Source organism: Armigeres subalbatus, chromosome 2, assembly GCF_024139115.2.
Source record: "Armigeres subalbatus isolate Guangzhou_Male chromosome 2, GZ_Asu_2, whole genome shotgun sequence".
Classification (NCBI taxonomy): Eukaryota; Metazoa; Arthropoda; class Insecta; order Diptera; family Culicidae; genus Armigeres; species Armigeres subalbatus.
This window is the reverse complement of record NC_085140.1, coordinates 62,052,104-62,073,124: the sequence shown is the minus strand read 5'-3', so window position 1 is coordinate 62,073,124 and position 21,021 is coordinate 62,052,104. Positions and strand designations below refer to the sequence as shown.

At 41.3% G+C, this 21,021-nt stretch overlaps 1 protein-coding gene across 2 annotated transcripts in view; it reads right to left on the bottom strand.

Annotated features, from left to right (window-relative positions):
• Nucleotides 1-253: 253 nt before the first annotated feature.
• LOC134208734 (chondroitin sulfate N-acetylgalactosaminyltransferase 1) overlaps nucleotides 254-21,021 on the bottom strand; it is a 188,054-nt gene continuing 167,286 nt past the window's right edge. For both annotated transcript variants that reach the window (XM_062684591.1, XM_062684592.1), the window contains 3 exons: nucleotides 1,896-3,171; nucleotides 1,670-1,818; nucleotides 254-1,597 (listed from right to left, as the gene is read on the bottom strand). In XM_062684591.1, coding sequence (XP_062540575.1) covers nucleotides 1,013-1,597; nucleotides 1,670-1,818; nucleotides 1,896-3,078 — 1,917 coding nt within the window. In that variant the 5' untranslated portion in view covers nucleotides 3,079-3,171 and the 3' untranslated portion in view covers nucleotides 254-1,012. The remainder of the gene's footprint in view (nucleotides 1,598-1,669; nucleotides 1,819-1,895; nucleotides 3,172-21,021) is intronic.

The window sequence follows — 21,021 nt, the reverse complement described above, 5'->3', positions numbered from 1 at the left end:
TATCAAAGGCGATACATTTGTAGAAGCTCTAGAAGCCGAGTGCCTGATAAAATAACATTTGATTAGAAACTTGTATCTCAGGATCCTTTAATTACGATCCGAATTAAGGATGCTTCCTCACGAGAAAACGTATCTTAATTCCCGAAGCCATGAAGTGGACGCTCACACCTCAGAAAATAAAGATTTATCAGAGTCAATTGCCTACTCTACGGCCCAGCGTGACATTTTATACAATGTTTAAAAAGGTATGCGCAACTGTATAATCAAAACACTTGTGAAATATGCTTCGACAAATAATTGAAGATACCCTAGCCGGGTGCTGTCGTTAGCTACAAAACATCTACACCTACACCTCCTCAGCTTATCGGCTTCTAATCAATTAAACATCCAAATAAACCATGCGGCGAAGGTCGACAAATGTTCATGGTAGCTTCATAGGCAAAAGCACCTTTATAGTTACATGGGGTTGCTGGATTGAGTCCCACCGAAGAATTGTAATTGCCTTCAAATATTTTTTCGAATTACATCATCCACTTGTTGAGGATATTCAAATAGAGTTCCCAAACGATGTACTTTTTTTGTTTATGAGCCGAGCCAATCTAACATCCAACCGCTGTAAGTATGTCACCTTTTACTGTCCATCTTTTACTATTCAAATTGTTGAGCATTCGGATTGGTTTTGATTAGTTACTAAATTTCATCTAAAAAGTCTTGATTTCAATTGGAATCCTAATGGTTAGGAATGGGAAATATTTTTATCCTACTTTTGGTGTATGTACAGTTTTTTATTTCTTTTGGGAACCTGTTCCCAAATAAGGAATTTATTAATAAAATCACATGATCTATTTGACTAGCTCTTTTCGTTACAAACATCAGGAATTTGATTTTTGACTTATGTCTTAGCGCCACCTATTTTCGCTATGGTTCTAAGCCCCAACTGTTGGTCCTACAAAACTGTTCTTACCTAGAATTCAATGCGCCAGATGCTCTCCTGATGCTGTATCATGAAAGATCATGTGCTCTTCTTATTGTGATCTGTCGTTGTAAGCTTCTTGTCCGAGTCCTTGCTCGTCTTATTGCCACCGCCACTACCACTTTTACTAGTCTTGTGTCCCACCTTGCTCGAGCTTTCCAGCTTCAACCCACTCAACAGCTTACCCTCATTAGCCACAATATCGTCGCGGAACGCCAGGAATCCCAACTGCGCATGAGACGCCTCGTTCAACGCCCTGGACCGAATGCAAGCCCGATACTGATCAACCGACAACTTCTGCCCTGCGGCCACACCCGTGCAAATCTTGGGATGCCAAATGTGGAAAATGCCCGGATCCGTTGCCCGAATTACTTTGATGTGCGATCGCACGTACTTCCGGTACAGCATGACGTCTTCACCTCCCCAGCCGATTATCTCCTCGTCGAAACCCCGCACTTTGAGGAAATCGGATCGATACTGACAGGTCATGCCGTACCCGAAATCCCGCCAGAAACCGGAATCCTTCGATATGACCAGCTGATCCGTCTCGGGAGGCACTTCTTTGCCCTGCAGCGTGTACACCACATGCGGATTATACAAACTGAACACCACCGGGTAGTAAACCTGTTGGATATGAGACAAAAGACAAGACAAACTTAAAATCAAGATCGCTTCTTAACGGTGCAGATGTCGAACCTTTCTATTTGGTTTGGTGTTCCATCGGCATCTATCTAAGAATTTAGCGCTAAATACTATATCTACATCACACATGAACAGCAGCACGTCCTTATCCTTATTTACATTGCTGCTCCACACCTTCTCAGCACCAACTCGTAGGGCCTTAGCTGTCGAAACGGAAGCAGAAACAAACAAATCCACAATCAACGTGAGCACATTTTCAGCAAGCGACCTTTCGACTTACCCCTCGAAAACGTTTCATTCAACGCCAACAGCTTCAGGTTGGACGAATTCCCGCCGGAGTTCTTCATACCGATGACTCGGCTCATGATGGACCTCGCCTCCGACAAACCCTCCTCCCCGAAGTAAATCACCGTCAGGTGGACTCGCTTGTCGTGCTTCAGCGCTATCTTGACGTACTTGTCCATGAAGCTCTGGAACGTCGTCGTTCGCCCGGACAAAGGCAGTATGATATGGATCAGTTCCTTTTCCTGCTGTTTCGGAAAAGCCTCCATCTGTATCGTCTGCAGCGGAGCAAATGGCCTCATCACGATGAGCTTGGTCGTGCCGTGAGTACCGTGGTCATGATGCTGACCGCTGGATGAGAGGCTTTTGTTGACTTCCTTCGTGCGGAAGTAGAGCTCATATTGCGTCCCCGTAGTTGGCTCGTTTCGGTAAATTCCTTCGGTGAAGTCATCCAGCGTGTATTTCATCATGTTTTGAGTTATGTTTCGGTTAAGCGTTTCGATCGCCTTATTCAGCGCCCCAAGAATATCTCTTCGTTTGTACCCTATAGGCTTTTCCACGACTCGTTTTCCAAGCCCCAGCTCGATTGGGTAAACCCGGCTGAACGTGAAGTGATTGAACGGAATCAGTTCATATTCGTTGTTCAATGGAAGGCCGTGGAGAATCTCGGCAGAACCGACCTGGCGTCGTATGAACGCCGAACAATCATGGATGGTTGGCGTTTGGGGCGAGTTTAGCGTTCCTGCGTTGGTCAAATTCCCATTCGGAAGCAGCTCAGCCGGCTGAGCGTTTTTCAGCTGTAGGATCTGCAACTTGAGCGCCTTGATCTCGGCCGTCAACTTCGCTACCTCTTTGAGGTTCTCCTCTTCGCGTTGTTGCAACATCTGCAGATACCCATTTTGCTGTTCATCATTCGTAACACGACTTGCCGCAGATAGTGCTGCGGCGGACTCCCGGATCCCAGAGTTGGGCCCAGCGGCGTATTCTTCATCGCCGGCAACAAGCGCTTGTGGTGCACCGCTTCGCTCGGCAACAGCAGCACCTCCATTGGAAAATCCATTTTCTGTGGCTATTAGACCGCCGAGACCGCAACGAGTTAGCGCAAGCAGCGAGACCAATGTAACCGACGAGATCAGCAGTAGCAGTCGTGCCAACAGCTTTGAACCTGCCATACGAACCATGCTGCTGACGTACCTTCGGATATACCTGCGAGGGGGTTCATCGAGTTAGGGAGCCGAGCGGAGACGGAGGCATAGGAAAATGATGTGGACGTTCTGAAAAAAAAAAGAGAAATTATTGACTAATTGGAAGGATCATCAAATACGAAAATGAATAAAGGAGGAAACGAACAGTTGAGCAGCACTCCTGCATTCCATCAACATTTCGGGCTGCTCATGTGTGGAGAAGTGAGTAAAAACTTGATTTTTTGCGTGCCCTTTGAGAAGAAGTGAAGTGCAGTGATAAACCCGCCAAATCGCGAACCACTTTTAAATTGGCACGAAACTGCTGATTTATGATAATATTCGAGCCGAAATACAAAAGACTCTTTAGATAAACATGTCCATTATCATAGGAAGTGAATAAATATGCTGTGAACAGGTTAGTAATTTCAATATTAGACTTTTGTTCTATGCATCCGAATGTTGGTGGGAGAGGAGTGCGGGAGGTGTGGGGTTGACCCGTGGAAGGTCCGGTGCCATATTGACTGCCATCGTGGTACTCTTTCAACTATGTCCTTAATTCCGTCCAAAACTATCATTACTCGGGTGCATTACAACAGAATCATTTGGTTTTAGTACATGTGCATTGCATTTGTAATTATAATTATGGCCACTAGAGCTTCATGGCCATAATCTTAAGTAACGACACGTATTTTTCATTAGACTGATTTAAATTTGGACATGCTCCTTCCCTTCCAGATGCAGCTATATGTTTCGCAAGATAGGTCAGTTGTTTAAATAACCCTTCGAAATCCGTTTCGGATTTCCTTCAAAATTTGAAAATTTGGAATTTCTCTGTAATCTGATTCGGATTTCCATAGAAATCCGGTTTGGATTTAAATCGAAAAAAATAGATAGATTAATCTAATTAAAATTTCCATCGAAATCCGGTTCGGATTTCCATCGAATATCGATTTCAGATATCAATCGAAATCCGGTTCGGATTTCTAATAAAATTGGTTTGAATGACTTGCGAAATACGGTTCGGATTTTTAAAAAAATACGGGAAACACAAATTGAGTTTCAAAGGAAGCCTGAACCGGATTTCGATAAAAAATCCGAAACGAATTTCGATGTAAATCCACACCGATGGTAATTCGAACCAAATGTCGCGGAAAATGCAAACCGGATTTCGATAGACATTCGAACCGGTTAGGAATTTTGGAAATAAATAAGAACTGGATTTCGAAGAAAATCCGAACTGCATTTCAATGAAATTCCGAGCCAGATTTCGATTGAATTCCGTAACTAATTTCGATAAAAATCCGAACTGGATTTCGTTGGAAATACGAACAGAAATCCGAACCAATCAAACTTCGACGAAAATCTGAACCTGATTCGAAAGGAATCCAAACCGGATTTCGATGGAAATCTGATGGAAATCCAAAAAGGATTTTAATGGAAATCCGAACCGACGGAAATCTGAATTGAATTTCAATGAAAACCCGAACAGAATTCCGATGAAAATCCCAAATGTATTTCGATGGTAATACGAACCGAATTGCGATGAAAATCCTAATCGGATTTTGATTATTATCTAACCGGATTTTGATGGAAATTTTAACCGGACCTCGATGGAAATCCGAACAAAATTTTGATGGAGATCCGATCCAAATCTCGATGGAAATCCAAACTATCCAGATGCAAATCAGAACCCAAATCTAAAGAAAATCCAAACCGTATATCGATGGAAGACAGAACCAGATTTTGAAGGAAATCTGAGCTAAATTTAGATGGAAATCTGGATCGGATTTAGATGAAAACCCAAACCGAATTACAATGGAGATCCGAACCGGTTTTCGATGGAAATCCAAGGCGGATTTCGATAGACATACGAACCAGGGGCCTCATTGCGCATCTCCTTTCGACAGCTCTTTCGTATGACAGCTTGCATGGTTTGCTCGTTTCGAATCGAGATGCACAATGCCACCCCAGATTTCTAGGGAAATCCGAACAGGATTTTGATGGAAATCAGAATCAAATTTTGATGGCAACCCGAACCAGATTTCCATGGTAATCCAAACCGGATTTCGATAGAGATACGAACCGGATTTCTATGGAAATCCTAACCGGATTTTGATGGAAATTCGAACGAAATTTCGAAATCCGAACCGGATTCCGTTGAGAACTCGGACCGAATTACGATGGAAATCCAAGCCGAATTTCGATCAAAACCGGAACCGAATATCAATGGAAATATGAGACAGAGTTCGATGGAAATCTTAACCGAATTTTGATAGAATTCCGAAGCGGATCTCGATGGAGTTCCGAACCGGGTTACGATGTTACTCCGAACCAGATCTCTATGGAAATCTGAACCGGATTTCTTTGAAAATCCGAACCGGATTTCTATGGAAATCCGATCAGTATTTTGATGGAAACTCGATCCGAATTTTGATGGGAATCCGAATCGGATTTCGATGAATAGCTGAACCGAATTACGAAGGAAATCCGAATTGGATTTCGATGGAAATCGGAACAAGCTTTTGATGGCAATTCTAACTGGATTTCGATGAAATCCCGAACCGAATCACGATGGAAATCCGAAAAGAATTTCGATGGAAATCCGAACTGGATTTCTATCAAAATTAAAACAAAATATCGCAGGAAATCCAAACTGGATTTTCATTAAAATCCGGTTTACATTTTAACCGAAAGCCGGTTCAAATTACCATCGAAATCCAGACCGAACTTGGCGAAATATGGATAGGTATCTTCAGGTATGTTCCAATATGTTGTACTAGCATTAACCAAGATATTTTTCTAGTTTACAGAGTCCTGTTGATCAATTTGTTTCATTAATTTTCAGGCTAATATTCAAAACCAGTATTTCACGTCGCTGCTGCTGATGCTTCGTTTCAGGAAATTTTGTCTAAATTCTAGATCCTGGTCTATAATAAAACGGCAGGTATGTGATTTCTATAAAATTACTGTTTTCCCTAGATTGTCGCTGAACAAAATTATTTACATTCTACAATTCTAGATAACGGACGGCAATGTGGTCATAAGCCACCATCTTTAAGGTAGCATCCCGAGGTGTGAGTGAAGTAGCGCTACTGGAGGAAGACAGGAGAAGAGTATTATTACACCAAATATTCCTCAACCCGCAAAAAACTTAACAGTTTCTAAACAAATTAAAATACTATCAAAGAGCTGATTTTCCGATTCTATCACAAACGCCCGAATGACAAACGCCCAAATGAAACACATGCCCGAAAAGAACATTTGTCCAAATTTAACACACGCCCGAATGGAGTATTCACCCAAATTGATTAAACAGCCGAACAGATTTTTAATTAGAAGTTTTATGATCCATATAGTTGCTGAGCTCCAGCTATGGCAGCTAATGCACGAACACGGATTTCCGGATAAACTGACACGGTTGATCAAAGCGACAATGGATCGGGTGATGTGCGTAGTTCGAGTTTCAGGGGCATTCTCGAGTCCCTTTGAAACGCGCAGAGGGTTACGGCAAGGTGATGGTTTTTCGTGTCTGCTATTCAACATCGCTTTGGAAGGGGTAATACGAAGAGCAGGGATTAACACGAGTGGTACAATTTTCAACAAGTCCGTCCAACTATTTGGCTTCGCGGGCGACATAGATATTATGGCACGTAACTTTGAGAAGATGGACGAAGCCTACATCAGACTTAAGAGGGAAGCTAAACGGATCGAGCTAGTCATCAACACGTCGAAGACGAAGTACATGATAGGAAGAGGTTCAAGAGAAGACAATGTAAAAGAATTTGTGTACTTGGGCTCACTGGTGACTGCCGAAAATGATACCAGCAGAGAAATTCGGAGACGCATAGTGGCTGGAAATCGTACGTACTTTAGACTCCACAAGACGCTTCGATCGAATAGAGTTCGCCGCCGTACCAAACTGACTATCTAAAAAACGCTCATTAGACCGGTAGTCCTCTACGGACACGAGACCTGGACGATGCTCGTGGAAGACCAACGCGCACTTGGAGTTTTCGATAGAAAAGTGCTGCTGAGCTCATCAAGATGGGCCCGGAAAAGCTAGCCACTTGCCTGCACAAATTGATAGTCATAATCTGGGAAACTGAACAGCTACCGGAGGAGTGGAAGGAAGGGGTTATATGCCCCATCTAGAAGAAAGGCGGCAAGCTGAAGTGTGAGAACTTTCGAGCGATCAACATCCTTAATGCCGCCTACAAAGTGATATCCCAGATCATCTTCCGTCGTCTGCCACCATTAGTGAATGAGTTCGTGGGAAGTTATCAAGCCGGCTTCGTTGACGGCCGCTCGACAACGGACCAGATCTTTACTGTACGGCAAATCCTTAAAAATGCCGTGAATACCGTTGATTTCAAGGTGGCATACGACAATATAGACCGCGTAGAGCTATAGAAAATTATGGACGAGAACAGCTCCCCTGGGAAGCTTACCAGACTGATCAAAGCAACGGTGGATGGTGTGCAAAACTGTGTGAAGATTTCGGGCGAACACTCCAGTTCGTTCCAATCGCGCCGGGGACTATGACAAGGTTATGGACATTTGTGACTGTTGCGCTAGAAAGTGTCATACGGAGAGCCGGACGTAACAGCCGGGGCACGGTGTTCAACAGATCCAGGTAATTTATTTGTTTCGCGGATGACATGGACATTGTCGGCCGAACATTTGCAAAGGTGGCAGAACTGTACACCCGCCTGAAACGTGAAGCAACAAAAGTTGGACTGGTGGTGAATGCGTCAAAGATAAAGTACATGCTTGAGGACGGAACCGAGCGCGACAGGGACCTTCTGGGAAGCAGTGTTATGATAGACGGGGATACCGTCGAGGTGGTCGAGGCAGTGGCGTAGCCACGGGGGTGGTTTTGGGCCTAAAACCCCCCCCAGAGACAAAATTTTTGGAAGAAATTTTTTTTTTCATAAAAAAAATGTTCGGAAAACCCCCCCCCCCCAGACCAATTTTCTGGCTACGCCACTGGGTCGAGGAATTCGCTTACCTCGGATTCTTGCTAACGGATGATAACAATGTTAGTCATGAAATACGCATCATCTGTGGAAGTTGGGCCTACTCCGGGCTCCATAAGAAACTGCGGTCAAAAAAGATTCGCCACCGCATCGAATGTGTCATGTACAAGACGCTTATAAGACCGGTTGTCCTCTACGGACATGAAACATGGACAATTTTAGAGGAGGACTTGCAAGCACTCGGAGTATTAGAGTGATGGGTGCTTAGAACCATCCTTGGCGGTGTGCAAGAAGAAGGTGTGTGGCGGCGAAGAATGAACCATGAGCTCGCCCAACTCTACGGCGAACCACTGGGTGGTACACCAGAAGGTAGCTCAAGCCGGAAGGGTACGATGGACAGGACATGTTGCAAGAATGCCGGACAGCAACCCTGCAAAGATGATGTTCGCTTCCGATTCGGCAGGTACGAGACGGCGTGGAGCGCAGCGAGCGAGATGGGCAGACCAGGTGCAAAACGACTTGGCGAGCGTGGGGCGTATGCGTATTCGAGGATGGAGAGATGCGGCCTCGAACGTGTATTGTAGCGTCAAATTATTGATTCAGTGTTAGCTGTTTAGATGTAGACTAAATAAAAGAAAAAATAATGAAATGTAGACGAGGAATCAGAAGGAATAGTTTTTGGCTGTTACACCCTTTTTAAAAGTTTATCTAGATTTCAAATCATTGTTGTTTGCGGCAAATTGTGTCGAAACGTGAAAAAATCGTGGGTAGACAAAATCGGGTCAATACTGTATATGTTCGCATTTCATGTAGTGCTTTTTATTGTCATGGGTTCAAAGTAGTCTACGAACTCCGCAAAGCCAAGGTCTGCAGATAAAATAAACATCCGTAGTTGAGGCAGTTATTGAGGAATAGGTAAGTTGTGTGACCACTTCTTGCTGTATGATTGCATGAGTAGCTCTTATTGCTGCCATTGGTTCTATGTAGCCAACGAGTCAAGACCTGGTTATCAACCTCCGTGATGGAGCCAATAATTGAAAAAAATAACAAGTTGTGCAACCTCATCTGAGTGAATGCATACATTCCAAGTCGTTTTTTGCCATGGTACTAGGTAGTCTTTGAACTCCATTCTTGATATATTTGCACCCCAAGTAGTTATTGCAGTCTTGTTGTTGTTGGTTCCAGGTAGTATACAAACTTCATTCATATCACTAATACGAAGCTGACTATTCTTTGGAAATGCAAAATGAGAATAAATTGGAACGATACGACTTCACGCCTAACTACGCGTGTAGATGTTAAGGCCTTTCCAATGTTTTCTTGGATGGCCATGAACATATGCAATGAAGGCGCTCTGTTCTATGTATCACAAACTACATAGTTCTAAGCTCCAGGAGGTTCTCGAAAAACTTTAAATACTTGAAAATGATTATGAACGTCTTACTGTGCCGCTTATGACTTCCTGATTTATCGGCGTACCAAGAACATCTTAAGGCCTAAAAACAAATTGGACGACTGAAAGTAAGTTAAATATCAAACTTTGCTTACCTAAAAGATGGCAAACTTTTTTACGCTCCAAATTCCAAATAGTCTTCCCTCTTTTTACGCTCAAAATTCCAAATAACGCTCCCTCTTTTTACGTTTTGGGCGCAAAAAGAGGTTTTGCAGTACATATGTTGTGATCGTATTATTTTCCAAGGATATGTACCAGCATGTACCACTTTTGAAACCACTTAACAGACCTTCGATTACGCGTATAGACCCTATTGTGGGATTTGAGTAAGTAACTTTCAGCGTGTAATTATACATTAACACCTCAGCGTGTCAATTGGTGATCAGCAAGCCATGACTCGTCCTCTTCTTGTCAGACCTCCGCGACGTGTACACGCACCGACGGAGAGTTGATGCCACAGCATTTCGTTTCGTCCATTTGGGGCCACACATTTTGGCGATCCTGCCACAATTTTTGGATTCTAATGCTGATTTCAAAAGGTGAGTTGCATTCAAGCGGGTAATGTGCTAATTAGTAAAATATTGGATGGTTTATAAAAACTACAAGGAATGGTGGTTTATATTATCACAAAGGTGATTGGGAAAATCACGAAGCGTGTCGGGACGACCGCTGAAAAATGGATTGTGGTTTGGAAAATCGCAAAGCGCGTCGGGACGACAGCTGGAAACGGATTGTGGTTTGGAAAATCACAAAGCGCGTCGGGACGACCGCTGAAAAATGGATTGTGGTTTGGAAAATCACAAAGCGCGTCGGGACGACAGCTGGAAAACGGATTGTGGTTTGGAAAATCACAAAGCGCGTCGGGACGACCGCTGGAAAACGGATTGTGGTTTGGAAAATCACAAAGCGCGTCGAGACGACCGCTGAAAAATGGATTGTGGTTTGGAAAATCACAAAGCGCGTCTGGACGACCGCTGAGAAACGGATTGTGGTTTGGAAAATCACAAAGCGCGTCGGGACGACAGCTGGAAAACGGATTGTGGTTTGGAAAATCACAAAGCGCGTCGGGACGACCGCTGAGAAACGGATTGTGGTTTGGAAAATCACGAAGCGCGTCGGGACGACTTCTGGAAAACAGATTGTGGTTTGGAAAAAAGCGCGTCCGGAAGAACGCTGGTAGACGGATTGTGGTTTGTAAAATAACAAAGCGCGTCTGGAAGACCGCTGGAGACCGTTTGAAAATCACAAAGTGTGTCGAAACGACCGCTGGAAAACGGCTTGTGGTTTGGAAAATCACAACGCACGTCAGGAAGACCGCTAGAAAAAGAATTGTGGTTTGGAAAACCACAGAGCGCGTCTGGAAGTCCGCTGGAAAATTGATTGCAGTTTGGAAAATCAAAAAGCGTGTCTGGAAGACCGCTGGAAAATGCATAATAGTTTGGAAAATCACAAAGCGTGTCTGAAAGACCGTTGGAAAACGGATTTTTGTTTGAAAATCACAAAGCATGTCTGGATGACCGCTAGAAAACGGCTTGTGGCTTGGAAAATCAAAAAGCGCGTCGAGACGACCGCTAGAAAACGAATTGTGTTTTGGAAAATCACAAAGCACGCCGGGAAGACCGTTAAAAACGGATTGTGGTTTGGGAAATCAGAGAGCGCGTCTGGAAGTCTGCTGTAAAATTGGTCTTGGTTTGGAAAATCAAAAAGCGTGTCTGAAAGAAAATGGATAATGGTTTGAAAAATCACAAAGCGTGTCTGGAAGACCGCTGGAAAATTTGATTGTGGTTTGAAAAATCACAAAGCGCGTTTGGACGACTGCTGAAAAATGATTGTTGTTTGGAATACAAGAGGCGTCTGAGAGACTCCCAAGGTGAGTGCCAATTTTGGTTAAAATAAATTTAGTTTGATATTTATATTTTCGGCGGCTTTAGTGTACATGAGACTACCTAATAAACAAGTTCTAACGAAATCTGAGAGATATGGAAACTATCGTATGCTACAAAGTTGTTTGAGAGGCAAAATATATTATCTTGAAGTTTATTAAGTATGATATCTTCTTCAAATATAATATCTCTGAGAAAATTTAGATAAATATCATTTTTTGGCCATTGTTCCGAAGTTTAACATCGAATGGTTGAAGGTCGCATGATGGTGTTACTATACACGCGACTGATAGTTTGATTGATAGAATAAGATATTTAGATTATTGCTGGAATCTACATGTGGTCGAGTCCATAGTGCGCACTTGTGGATGCTTCAGTGTGAGTACCGAGATCTCGACAACTGATCACTACTGGCGAACATTAAATTGGTTTACAGCGAGATGCTAAAGAGAAAGACATAAAAAACAACGTCGAAAGCATGTGAGATCGCATTACGTTGAATTGGAAAATTTATTCACAATTATTAGTTGCTGAGTTGCTATACTCATCACTGTCTCTAGATTCTACTGTGAGTAGAAAATTATTAAAAAAAACGTTTGTTCGTAGATTTATAGTCTTGTTGTCGCAGTGAGCCAAATGAGGTCCGAATAAAGGTACTAGGGAAACAGTCCAAGGTGCAAACTAGACGTAATGTAAATTGTGGCATAAGTTGGTCAATGAAATTAATCCAAATTAAATTTTAGCTTGAAGCTGCGCTTAGACTAAGCTGATTTGAAGGTGTTTGAATTTCCTAGTATCGTCTTCCCAACACTATATGTTCCTAGAGAGATCAATATTATAACACTAGGTACTAAACATTTAAACGATACAATCTATTTATTCCCATATCGTGGTTCTGCGATTAAAAAAAACACGATGTTAAGCCAAGTTTATTTCGGTTTGTTTCGATGTTAAGACAAGTTTAATCGGTTTCTCAAAGGCAACATAGTTAATTTTCATCTTCGTGTCGCGCATACAACTTAGAAGAAAATTATTGCGTCCTATGCTAGAAGATTTTTTTTGCTTTTTTATGAGAGAAGAAGGGGAATGTGGGGTTTGAGTAAGTAACTTTCAACGTGTAATTATACATTAACATCTTAGCGTGTCAATTGGTGATCAGCAAGCCATGACTCGTCCTCTTCTTGTCAGACCTCCGCGACGTGCACACGCACCGACGGAGAGCTGATGCCACAGCATTTCGTTTCGTCCATTTGGGGGCCACACACCTATGGCTTTTCTCCAGGGATTTCTTGTATGACTGAGGACTTATCCGAGAGATTTCTTCGATAGCGCAGAACATATTTAGTGATCACATTTGATTTCAAGGAGTACAAAGAGCATGTACCACTTTTGAGACAAGTCCATAGACCCATGGTTACGAATGTAGACCTTAAGGCCTTTCTCCATATATTTCTTGGATCACTCGGAAGTACCACAAAGAGCATGTCATTCATTCATCATTCAAAGAGCATGTACCGTTTTTGAATTTGGACAAAAGGCCTTTGGTTGCGCGAGTAGATCCTTAGGCTTTACTCCAGATATTTCTCGGATGACTAAGACTTCACTTCAGGGATTTTTTGCATTACACCTTCAGTTCTAAGAAGCGCAAAGAGCTTGTAGCATAATTGAAACTGTAGAGTAGGCCTTACTTCAAAGATTTCTTGTATAACCATAGACATAATCTGTAAACAATTGGCAAAAAGTATATGAGTTTCTGTTTCCAAAACTGTCAAAATTATCCAAATCGGTTGAAAATTGTTGAAGTTATGAGAATATCGATTTATGGGAACACGGGTACCCTGTCGGCCATCCATGTGTGTTTTTTTTTTTGTTGGCCGCATAAGGGTTATGATTTCTCACCATTTTTTTATTCTTTATTAAAGTGATTTTTAAGTAGGACAAAGTTCATCACTAAACATTCCTGCTATCTGTAAGCTATGCATAACAATTTAACGTATTTTACATATCATTTATCCACGTAACGCAAATGCATTTCTTATACTGATTTTTGACATCTGTAACTGGAATTACACGTTAATTTAAGTTACTTAATTGGTGAAAATTCACGTGCGAAATCAGTAGTATGAGCGGGTACAATGAGAAACATTTCTTTTTTCAAAAATCCAAAGATTTTAGGGTAAGTGTTTCTATGAAATCGAGTAGTTCGCATCATACTGGATGTGGTAGGTTGATGGAACGAACATTCATTTTGAAATGACATGTTTAGACTTCGAGTGAGTCGGTCGTGAGTACAAAACGCGGAGTGTTCCATACGATTGTGTTGTGTGTAGCCAAGGCTACTGATAAACCCACTTCCCTGTTGTTCGGTCGAACAATAGGCGATATACAAAATCGGAAAGTAATCAGAGAACAGAGAAATGGAAGAAGCACGTGCGAATTCCATGAGAATATATTTTGGACCAGGGAAGAAGGAACCAACTGACCATGAGGTTTTTCATTTCATGAAAGTGAAGATGAGAACTGCGTATACATTAAGTTCAAGACAGAAGAGCATCTTAAGTCGGTGTTACTAGGACTACCATCCACTATGGACTTTGACTACAGCAAGTACGAGTCCACGAGAGTTACCTTCTCAGCTGCGTCTACAGTGTTCAGGTACGTCCGTATTTTCAATCTCCCTCCTGAGATCGATGATAGAGAGATATCTTCAGTGCTATAGAAGTACGGAATTCTCCAGAGAATGGTCCGTGAGAGATACGGGGCAGAGACGGGATTCCCGATTTGGACTTCGGTGAGAAGCGTACACATGGAAATCAAAAACGATATACCGGCAACAATACACGTGCGTAATTTTCAAGCACGCGTCTTCTACGAAGGGTTACAAAACAAATGTTTCCTTTGTGGAAGTGCAGAGCACATGAAGGTCAACTGTCCCAAGCGAGCAAATATCAACCAGAGGCTGGTGATGACCACCACAGCTACGGAAGCAACTGGTACAGGTACACCTTCAAATGACACAGCTGGTACGGTACCAATGTTCAGCAACGTTACGGCTGCACGCTGGTTAGCCCGGCCGTTACCAAAAACGAGAATAGCGGTGCGTATTGAACGTATTGAACAAACTGCCTGGCGGTGGGAAGCTTGCGACGGAGGAGCGTTGTATTGTGATTATTGTGAATATACCTCAGGCGAGCGGTGATCTGGCTGCTTCCAGTGATAATACTGGAAGTACGATCGCGTCGGAGAATGGAAAATGTGTTGAAGCTGCAGAAGAGAGGGATGCTGATACAGGTAATGATACGGGAGCGGTGGAAAGCGCCAGTGCTAGTGGTCAGTCTTCAATCATGGAGAGCCAGACTGCAGATAATGATTTTCAAGTGGTAGTAAAAAACAAAAAGCGTGGACGTCCTTTGAGTAAAAAGGATAGTAGACCTGAGTCCGAGACATCGCCAGAAAAAGACAAATGCAGCAATATTTTGGCGATCACCGAGAAAACGATAAGCATAGGAAAAAGTCAGGAAATTCTTACTAGAGGCAGGTCGAAGAAAATGATGACAGAAGACAATGAGAAACGAGATAAAAGTATCTAAATTTGTTAGATGTTATAGAACGTTCGATACCCTCTTAGGCTTCAATTGGAGGCTGTTAGTTTTTTGGGATAGTTTCAATTTATTGGCTATCAGTAATCTAGCTTTTACCAGGCTTTTACTAGTCAAAATCAATCATGTTTTGAAGATAGCAACGGTAAACGCTCCAAAAACTACAGTGAATCAAAATTTATTACGCCAGTTCGTTAGGAATCAGGATAAAGATTTAGTTTTTGTCCAGAAATTATGCTATGAAAATTTCTCATTTCTCCCATCTCATTTTGCTTTTGTCAATATTGGTGAACAAGGTATGGGTACTGGTATATTGTTGAGGAAATTGTTTGAGTTTGATGAGGTGGTTCTTGATCCGAATGGCCGAATATCCTCTGTTGTCTGTTGTTGTCAACAATATTAACTATATTAACATATACGCCCACTCAGGGACGAATAAAAAGAAAGATAGGAAAGATTTATTCTTAAATGGACTGGCTGTTCATTTGAGTAAATCTAGGATTTGTTATTCGGTTATTGGTGGAGACGTTAACTGTGTTCTCAACCGTTCGGATTGCTCTGGATTCTTCAATGACTCAGCTGGTCTCCGACGTTCAGTAGAATCCTTCCAATGGAAGGACATTATGATGGAATTGGATAAGAATCAATTTACATTTTAAGAGCCGGGTCGACATCTCGGTTAGACCGCTTTTACGGTCCTCCCAGTATCCTTAATACCGTTTTAGATGCAGAAACTTTGTCTGTTCTTTTTTCTGTTCCTTTTTCTGATCATTGTGCGGTTGTCGTTAAAATAAAAGTGGATCCAGACTGCCTTCCATTGAAATGCAGAGGTTATTGGAAGATCAACTCGGGAATTTTGGAAGATGATACTACACAGATGGAAAAAGTTGTTGAAATTTACACGAAAGTAATGCACATAAAGGGAATGCCAAAAAGAGCGTAAATTTAAACGATATTATCTCGTGAATGTATGCAATTTGTATTGCATTATGACACTTTTTATACGAATAAGTGTCATAATGCTATGTAAATTGCATACATTTAGGGGGAACTTGTTGGAAAAGATTCATTTACGCCCCAAATAGTGTAATTTTCCACGTCTTTATTATTTACGCGTCGATTACTTTTCATTATTTCTTTCTGTGTATTTGTGACGATTTCATAAGAAAATATAACTCATGGAAAAGTTTTTCTGCATACTGCTCTAGGAGGAATAATTGGTGGAATTCAGTGTTTAAATATAAAACAAAACAAATTTTTAAATCAGAAAGCTGGGAAAGAAACAGACGAGTAAGCCAGGAGAAAAATTATTTCTACTCCGTCTTGAGCAGTCTGCACAACAGACGGTGTCTCGGAGAAGATGTTTCAAAAGACGTGCAATTAGTAAAATCAAGATTGTTTGAGATCAGACCACATCGTGCTTTCGTGCTGTGCGGTTCTTTCTCTCTTTGCGGAAGGAAGTTTCTAATACTACCCGAAGCTATTTTAATTTCAACGGTGCTTCTTAGCGCTATTTGTACCCATTGATCCCGTTACGATCTTTGCAAGGACCCGTGCCTTCGTTTTACGTTGGACCCGTTTGCGGAAGTAAAATTCCGACAAGCGGTGGTAATCCTGCAGGGACACCGTTCTGGGAAAAAACCTCTTAGAAGGTCACGTCTACACGCTCAGCAATGAGCATTAATAAAAACAAGAGGAAGGGGGAGTCTCTGAATTCTCCACTTCCTTCAAAGAAACAAAGTTTTCCGTCCTGCCAAAGCGCGGAAAAAATAGAAGGAAGCTGGAGAATTCAGATATTCCTTCTAACTCTAATATCGGAAATAATTCTTCTCCAATCGAACTGAGCAATCAGTTCGATTTGATCAAATCGAATATACCTCTAGCCCAGGTGATTCGATTCATGCGAAAAAGCAAAGGATTCCGCCTATTGTGGTATCTGTTGCCGAGTTTTCTGGCTTTAGGAATGAGATTTTGAGTAACCTTCAGGGGATCAAGGTTTCATTTCAGATTGCTAGGAAGGGTGACTGCCGCGTTTTGCCGAGATCCTTTGACGATCGTAAACGTCTTCTTCAGTATTTAACTGAGAAGCGCCATAAATTCTTCACATACGACGACAAAACTGAGCGATTGTTCAAAGTCGTCTTGAAAGGTCTTCCCAGTGATGATAAATCACTGGATGAGATTAAAATTGAAATTTCTCAATTACTTGGATTTTCACCAGTCCAAGTAATTAAGATGAAAAAGAAATCCCACTCTGGTACTTCCCAGAGGGCATTTCTCAAGAATTTTATTTAGTTCATTTTAACAAAAGTGAACTAAATAATATGAAAAGTTTGGAAAAGGCCTGTATTATGTCCCATGTCCGTGTTACATGGGAACATTTCCGCAGGCCTGGGGGAAATTTCCAAAACCCCACCCAGTGCCGTAAGTGCCAAAAGTGGGGTCATGGAACCAAACATTGTCACATGGATGCTAAATGCATGATTTGTGGTGGAACCTCTCACGCCAAGGACGCATGTCCTGTGAGAGAAGATTCCAATAAATTTAAATGTGCAAATTGTGGGGGCAATCATAAATCCAATTTCTGGGAATGCCCTTCACGCAAAAAAGTTTTGAATTCCGTGCAAATTTGATGACGGAAATTCCAATCGGATCCCAGATTCGACGGGTAGAAATTTTTCAAACGCTCAAATTTCGAAACCAGTTACCGGTCGAGCAATTCATACCCACCACAATTCACAAACAAATTTTGCCGCTCGTCAACGGGTAGCAAGCACTTCAGTAAATTCCAATTTTTCGAATGTACCTACGTATGCAAACATCGCTGCTGGTAGACAAAATTTCTCTTCTCAAAATGAGGTTTATACCCATGTCCCAACGGAAAATAATGGGCATGTTGCCGATTCAGGTAGCATGACTGCTTCCGATTTTGATTTTGCACATGATTGATGCAATGTTCAAAGCAAATACCATACCAGAAGCTGTTCAGGTTGGTATAAAGTACACACAAAAAATTGTTATCGGACTCCGTTTTAATGGATCTAAATAATTGTGTGAAAGTTCTAAATTGGAATGCCCGCTCTCTAAAGGGTAAGGAAGATGAATTATTCAACTTCCTAACAGTTCATAATGTGCATATTGCCATTATAACTGAAACCTATTTAAAACCAGGACTCTCCATTAAACGAGATCCAAATTATTTTAGCTACAGAAATGATCGTCTTGACAGCGCCTGTGGTGGGGTCGCCATTGTCATTAATAGACGTATCAAACATAAATTATTTTCTTCGTTTGAAACCAAAGTTTTTGAAACCTTGGGAGTTTCTGTTGAAACAAATTTTGGTCAATTTTCCTTCATTGCAGCCTATTTGCCTTTTCAGTGCAATGGGCAGCAAAAGAATTTGTTGAAAGCTGATCTTCAAATTCTGACTCGCAACAAATCAAAATTCTTCGTAATTGGTGACTTCAATGCCAAACACCGCTCATGGAATAATGCTCAAAGCAATTCCAATGGCAACATTTTATTTGAAGATTGTTCTGCGGGATATTATACTATTCAATATCCCAATGGCCCAACTTGTTTTTCATCCGCTCGAAATCCTTCGACAATTGATTTGGTTTTAACGGATTCAAGTCAGCTGTGTGGCCAATTGGTAGGTAACTCATGCTGACTTTGACTCTGATCACCTTCCTGTGACATTTGATATCTCACAAGAAGCCATTCATAATCCAATCAGCTCTACTTTTAATTATCATAGAGCTGATTGGGATTTATATAAAACGTATATCGATAGGAATTTTGATGTTGATATTCCTCTCGATACCAAAAGTGATATTGATAATGCTCTCGTTCTTCTTCTTCTTCTTATTGGCATTACATCCCCACACTGGGACAGAGCCGCCTCGCAGCTTAGTGTTCATTAAGCACTTCCACAGTTATTAACTGCGAGGTTTCTAAGCCAAGTTACCATTTTTGCATTCGTGTATCATGAGGCTAACACGATGACACTTTTATGCCCAGGGAAGTCGAGACAATTTCAAATCCGAAAATTGCCTAGACCGGCACCGGGAATCGAACCCAGCCACCCTCAGCATGGTCTTGCTTTGTAGTCGCGCGTCTTATCGCACGGCTAAGGAGGGCCCCATGCTCTCGTATCTTTGACAAATTTAATTGTCGAAGCCAGAGGCATTGCAATTCCTAAATGTGAAATTAAATTCAACTCCATTATTATTGACGACGATCTTCAGCTACTGATCCGTCTTAAAAGTGTGAGGCGAAGGCAATACCAAAGAACTCGCGATCCCGCGTTGAAAGTTATTTGGCGAGATTTGCAAAATGAAATTAAAAAACCCAGATTAATCCACCTAGCGGTGATGGCGCCTTTCTCGCGCAAAAGGTAATAAATGTAGCCTTTACGCTTACACCTCGATGATGTACAAGAAAGGCAAAACAGTTACACCTAGAGATGTCGCAAATTAATCGATTACTTCGATTAATCGATTCATCGTTGTGATAATCGATTAATTTTGAATCGATTATTACCCAACGATTAATCGATTCAATAATCGAGAGGAATCGTGAGTAATCGATTAATCAGAATTTTACGACATCATAAGGCTGTCGAAAATTAATTGATTATTTCAATTAATCGATTCATCGTTGTGATAATCGATTAATTTTGAATCGATTACTATACAATGATTAATCGATTCAATGATCGACAAGAATCAAGAGTAATCGATTAGTAACTAATCGATTAATCGGGATTTTACGACATCTCTAGTTACACCGTCTAATGTTATGATAGAAAATTTACACTAGTAGACGACAGATGGCGCTGCCAAAAGTTTCTCGAATTTCCTATGTTCGAATTTTGACTTTCGGACAATTTCATAGTACTATGAAACTTAACGAAGAGCATACTTACGCCTAAATGCGTGCAACACGAGCATCTTTATAGTACGATGAAACTCTTAATGGGAAGCCACGGATAAAATATTCATAGATGCAAGGCATTTTTCATAACACATTATTGTTCTATGTGACTATGTCTCATCACTATTTTAATATTATCTATTTTTTTGCAATTTGCAATTATTATGAAATTCAATAGTGATCAACAGCGTTTTAGTCTCTGTCGGATGCAACTTGTTGCAAGAAAATCGGTTAAGAGTTTCTATGTGAAAATTTGGCTAATGTTTTTTATGGCATTTTGTGCACACACACACGCACACACATACACACACACACACGCACACACGGACAGACAGACATTTGTTCAGCTCATCGAGCTGAGTCGAATGGTATATAACACTATGGGTCTCCGGGACTTCTATCAAAAGTTCGATTTTGGAGTGAAATGATAGCCTTTCGGTACAACTTAGTTGTACGAGAAAGGCAAAACGTTTCGCTATTCTGAGAAATACCAACTTTGAGAATAATGTCTCGAAGTTGGATCCCAGTTCGAAACCCTTTTGGAAATTAACGAAAATTCTTTTAAAAAAACCTCAAAAGCCAATTCCAGCGCTTAAAGAGGGAAATAAAATTTTATTAACAAATGGCGAAAAGGCTCAAAAACTTGCTCAGCAGTTCGAGAGTGCCCATAATTTTAGTCTAGGTCTTACTAGTCCAATTGAGGATCAGGTTAAGACATTCTCGATCAAGATAATGTGTTTGACCCTTCGTTGGGAACTAATTTGGATGAAGTGAGATCTATTACTAGAAAATTTAAAAATATGAAAGCCCCGGGTGATGATGTTATTTTCTACATACTTATCAAAAACTTCCTGAGAGCTCTTTATCCTTTTGGTTAATTTATTTAACAAATGTTTTCAATTGGCATACTTCCCAGATAAATGGAAAAACGCCAAAGTTGTTCCAATTTTGAAGCCGGACAAAAATCCAGCTGAGGCTTCTAGTTATCGCCCAATCAGTTTGCTTTCTTCAATAAGCAAACTGTTTGAAAAGATCATTTTAAATAGAATGATGGTTCATATTAATGACAATTCTATTTTTGCTGATGAGCAAT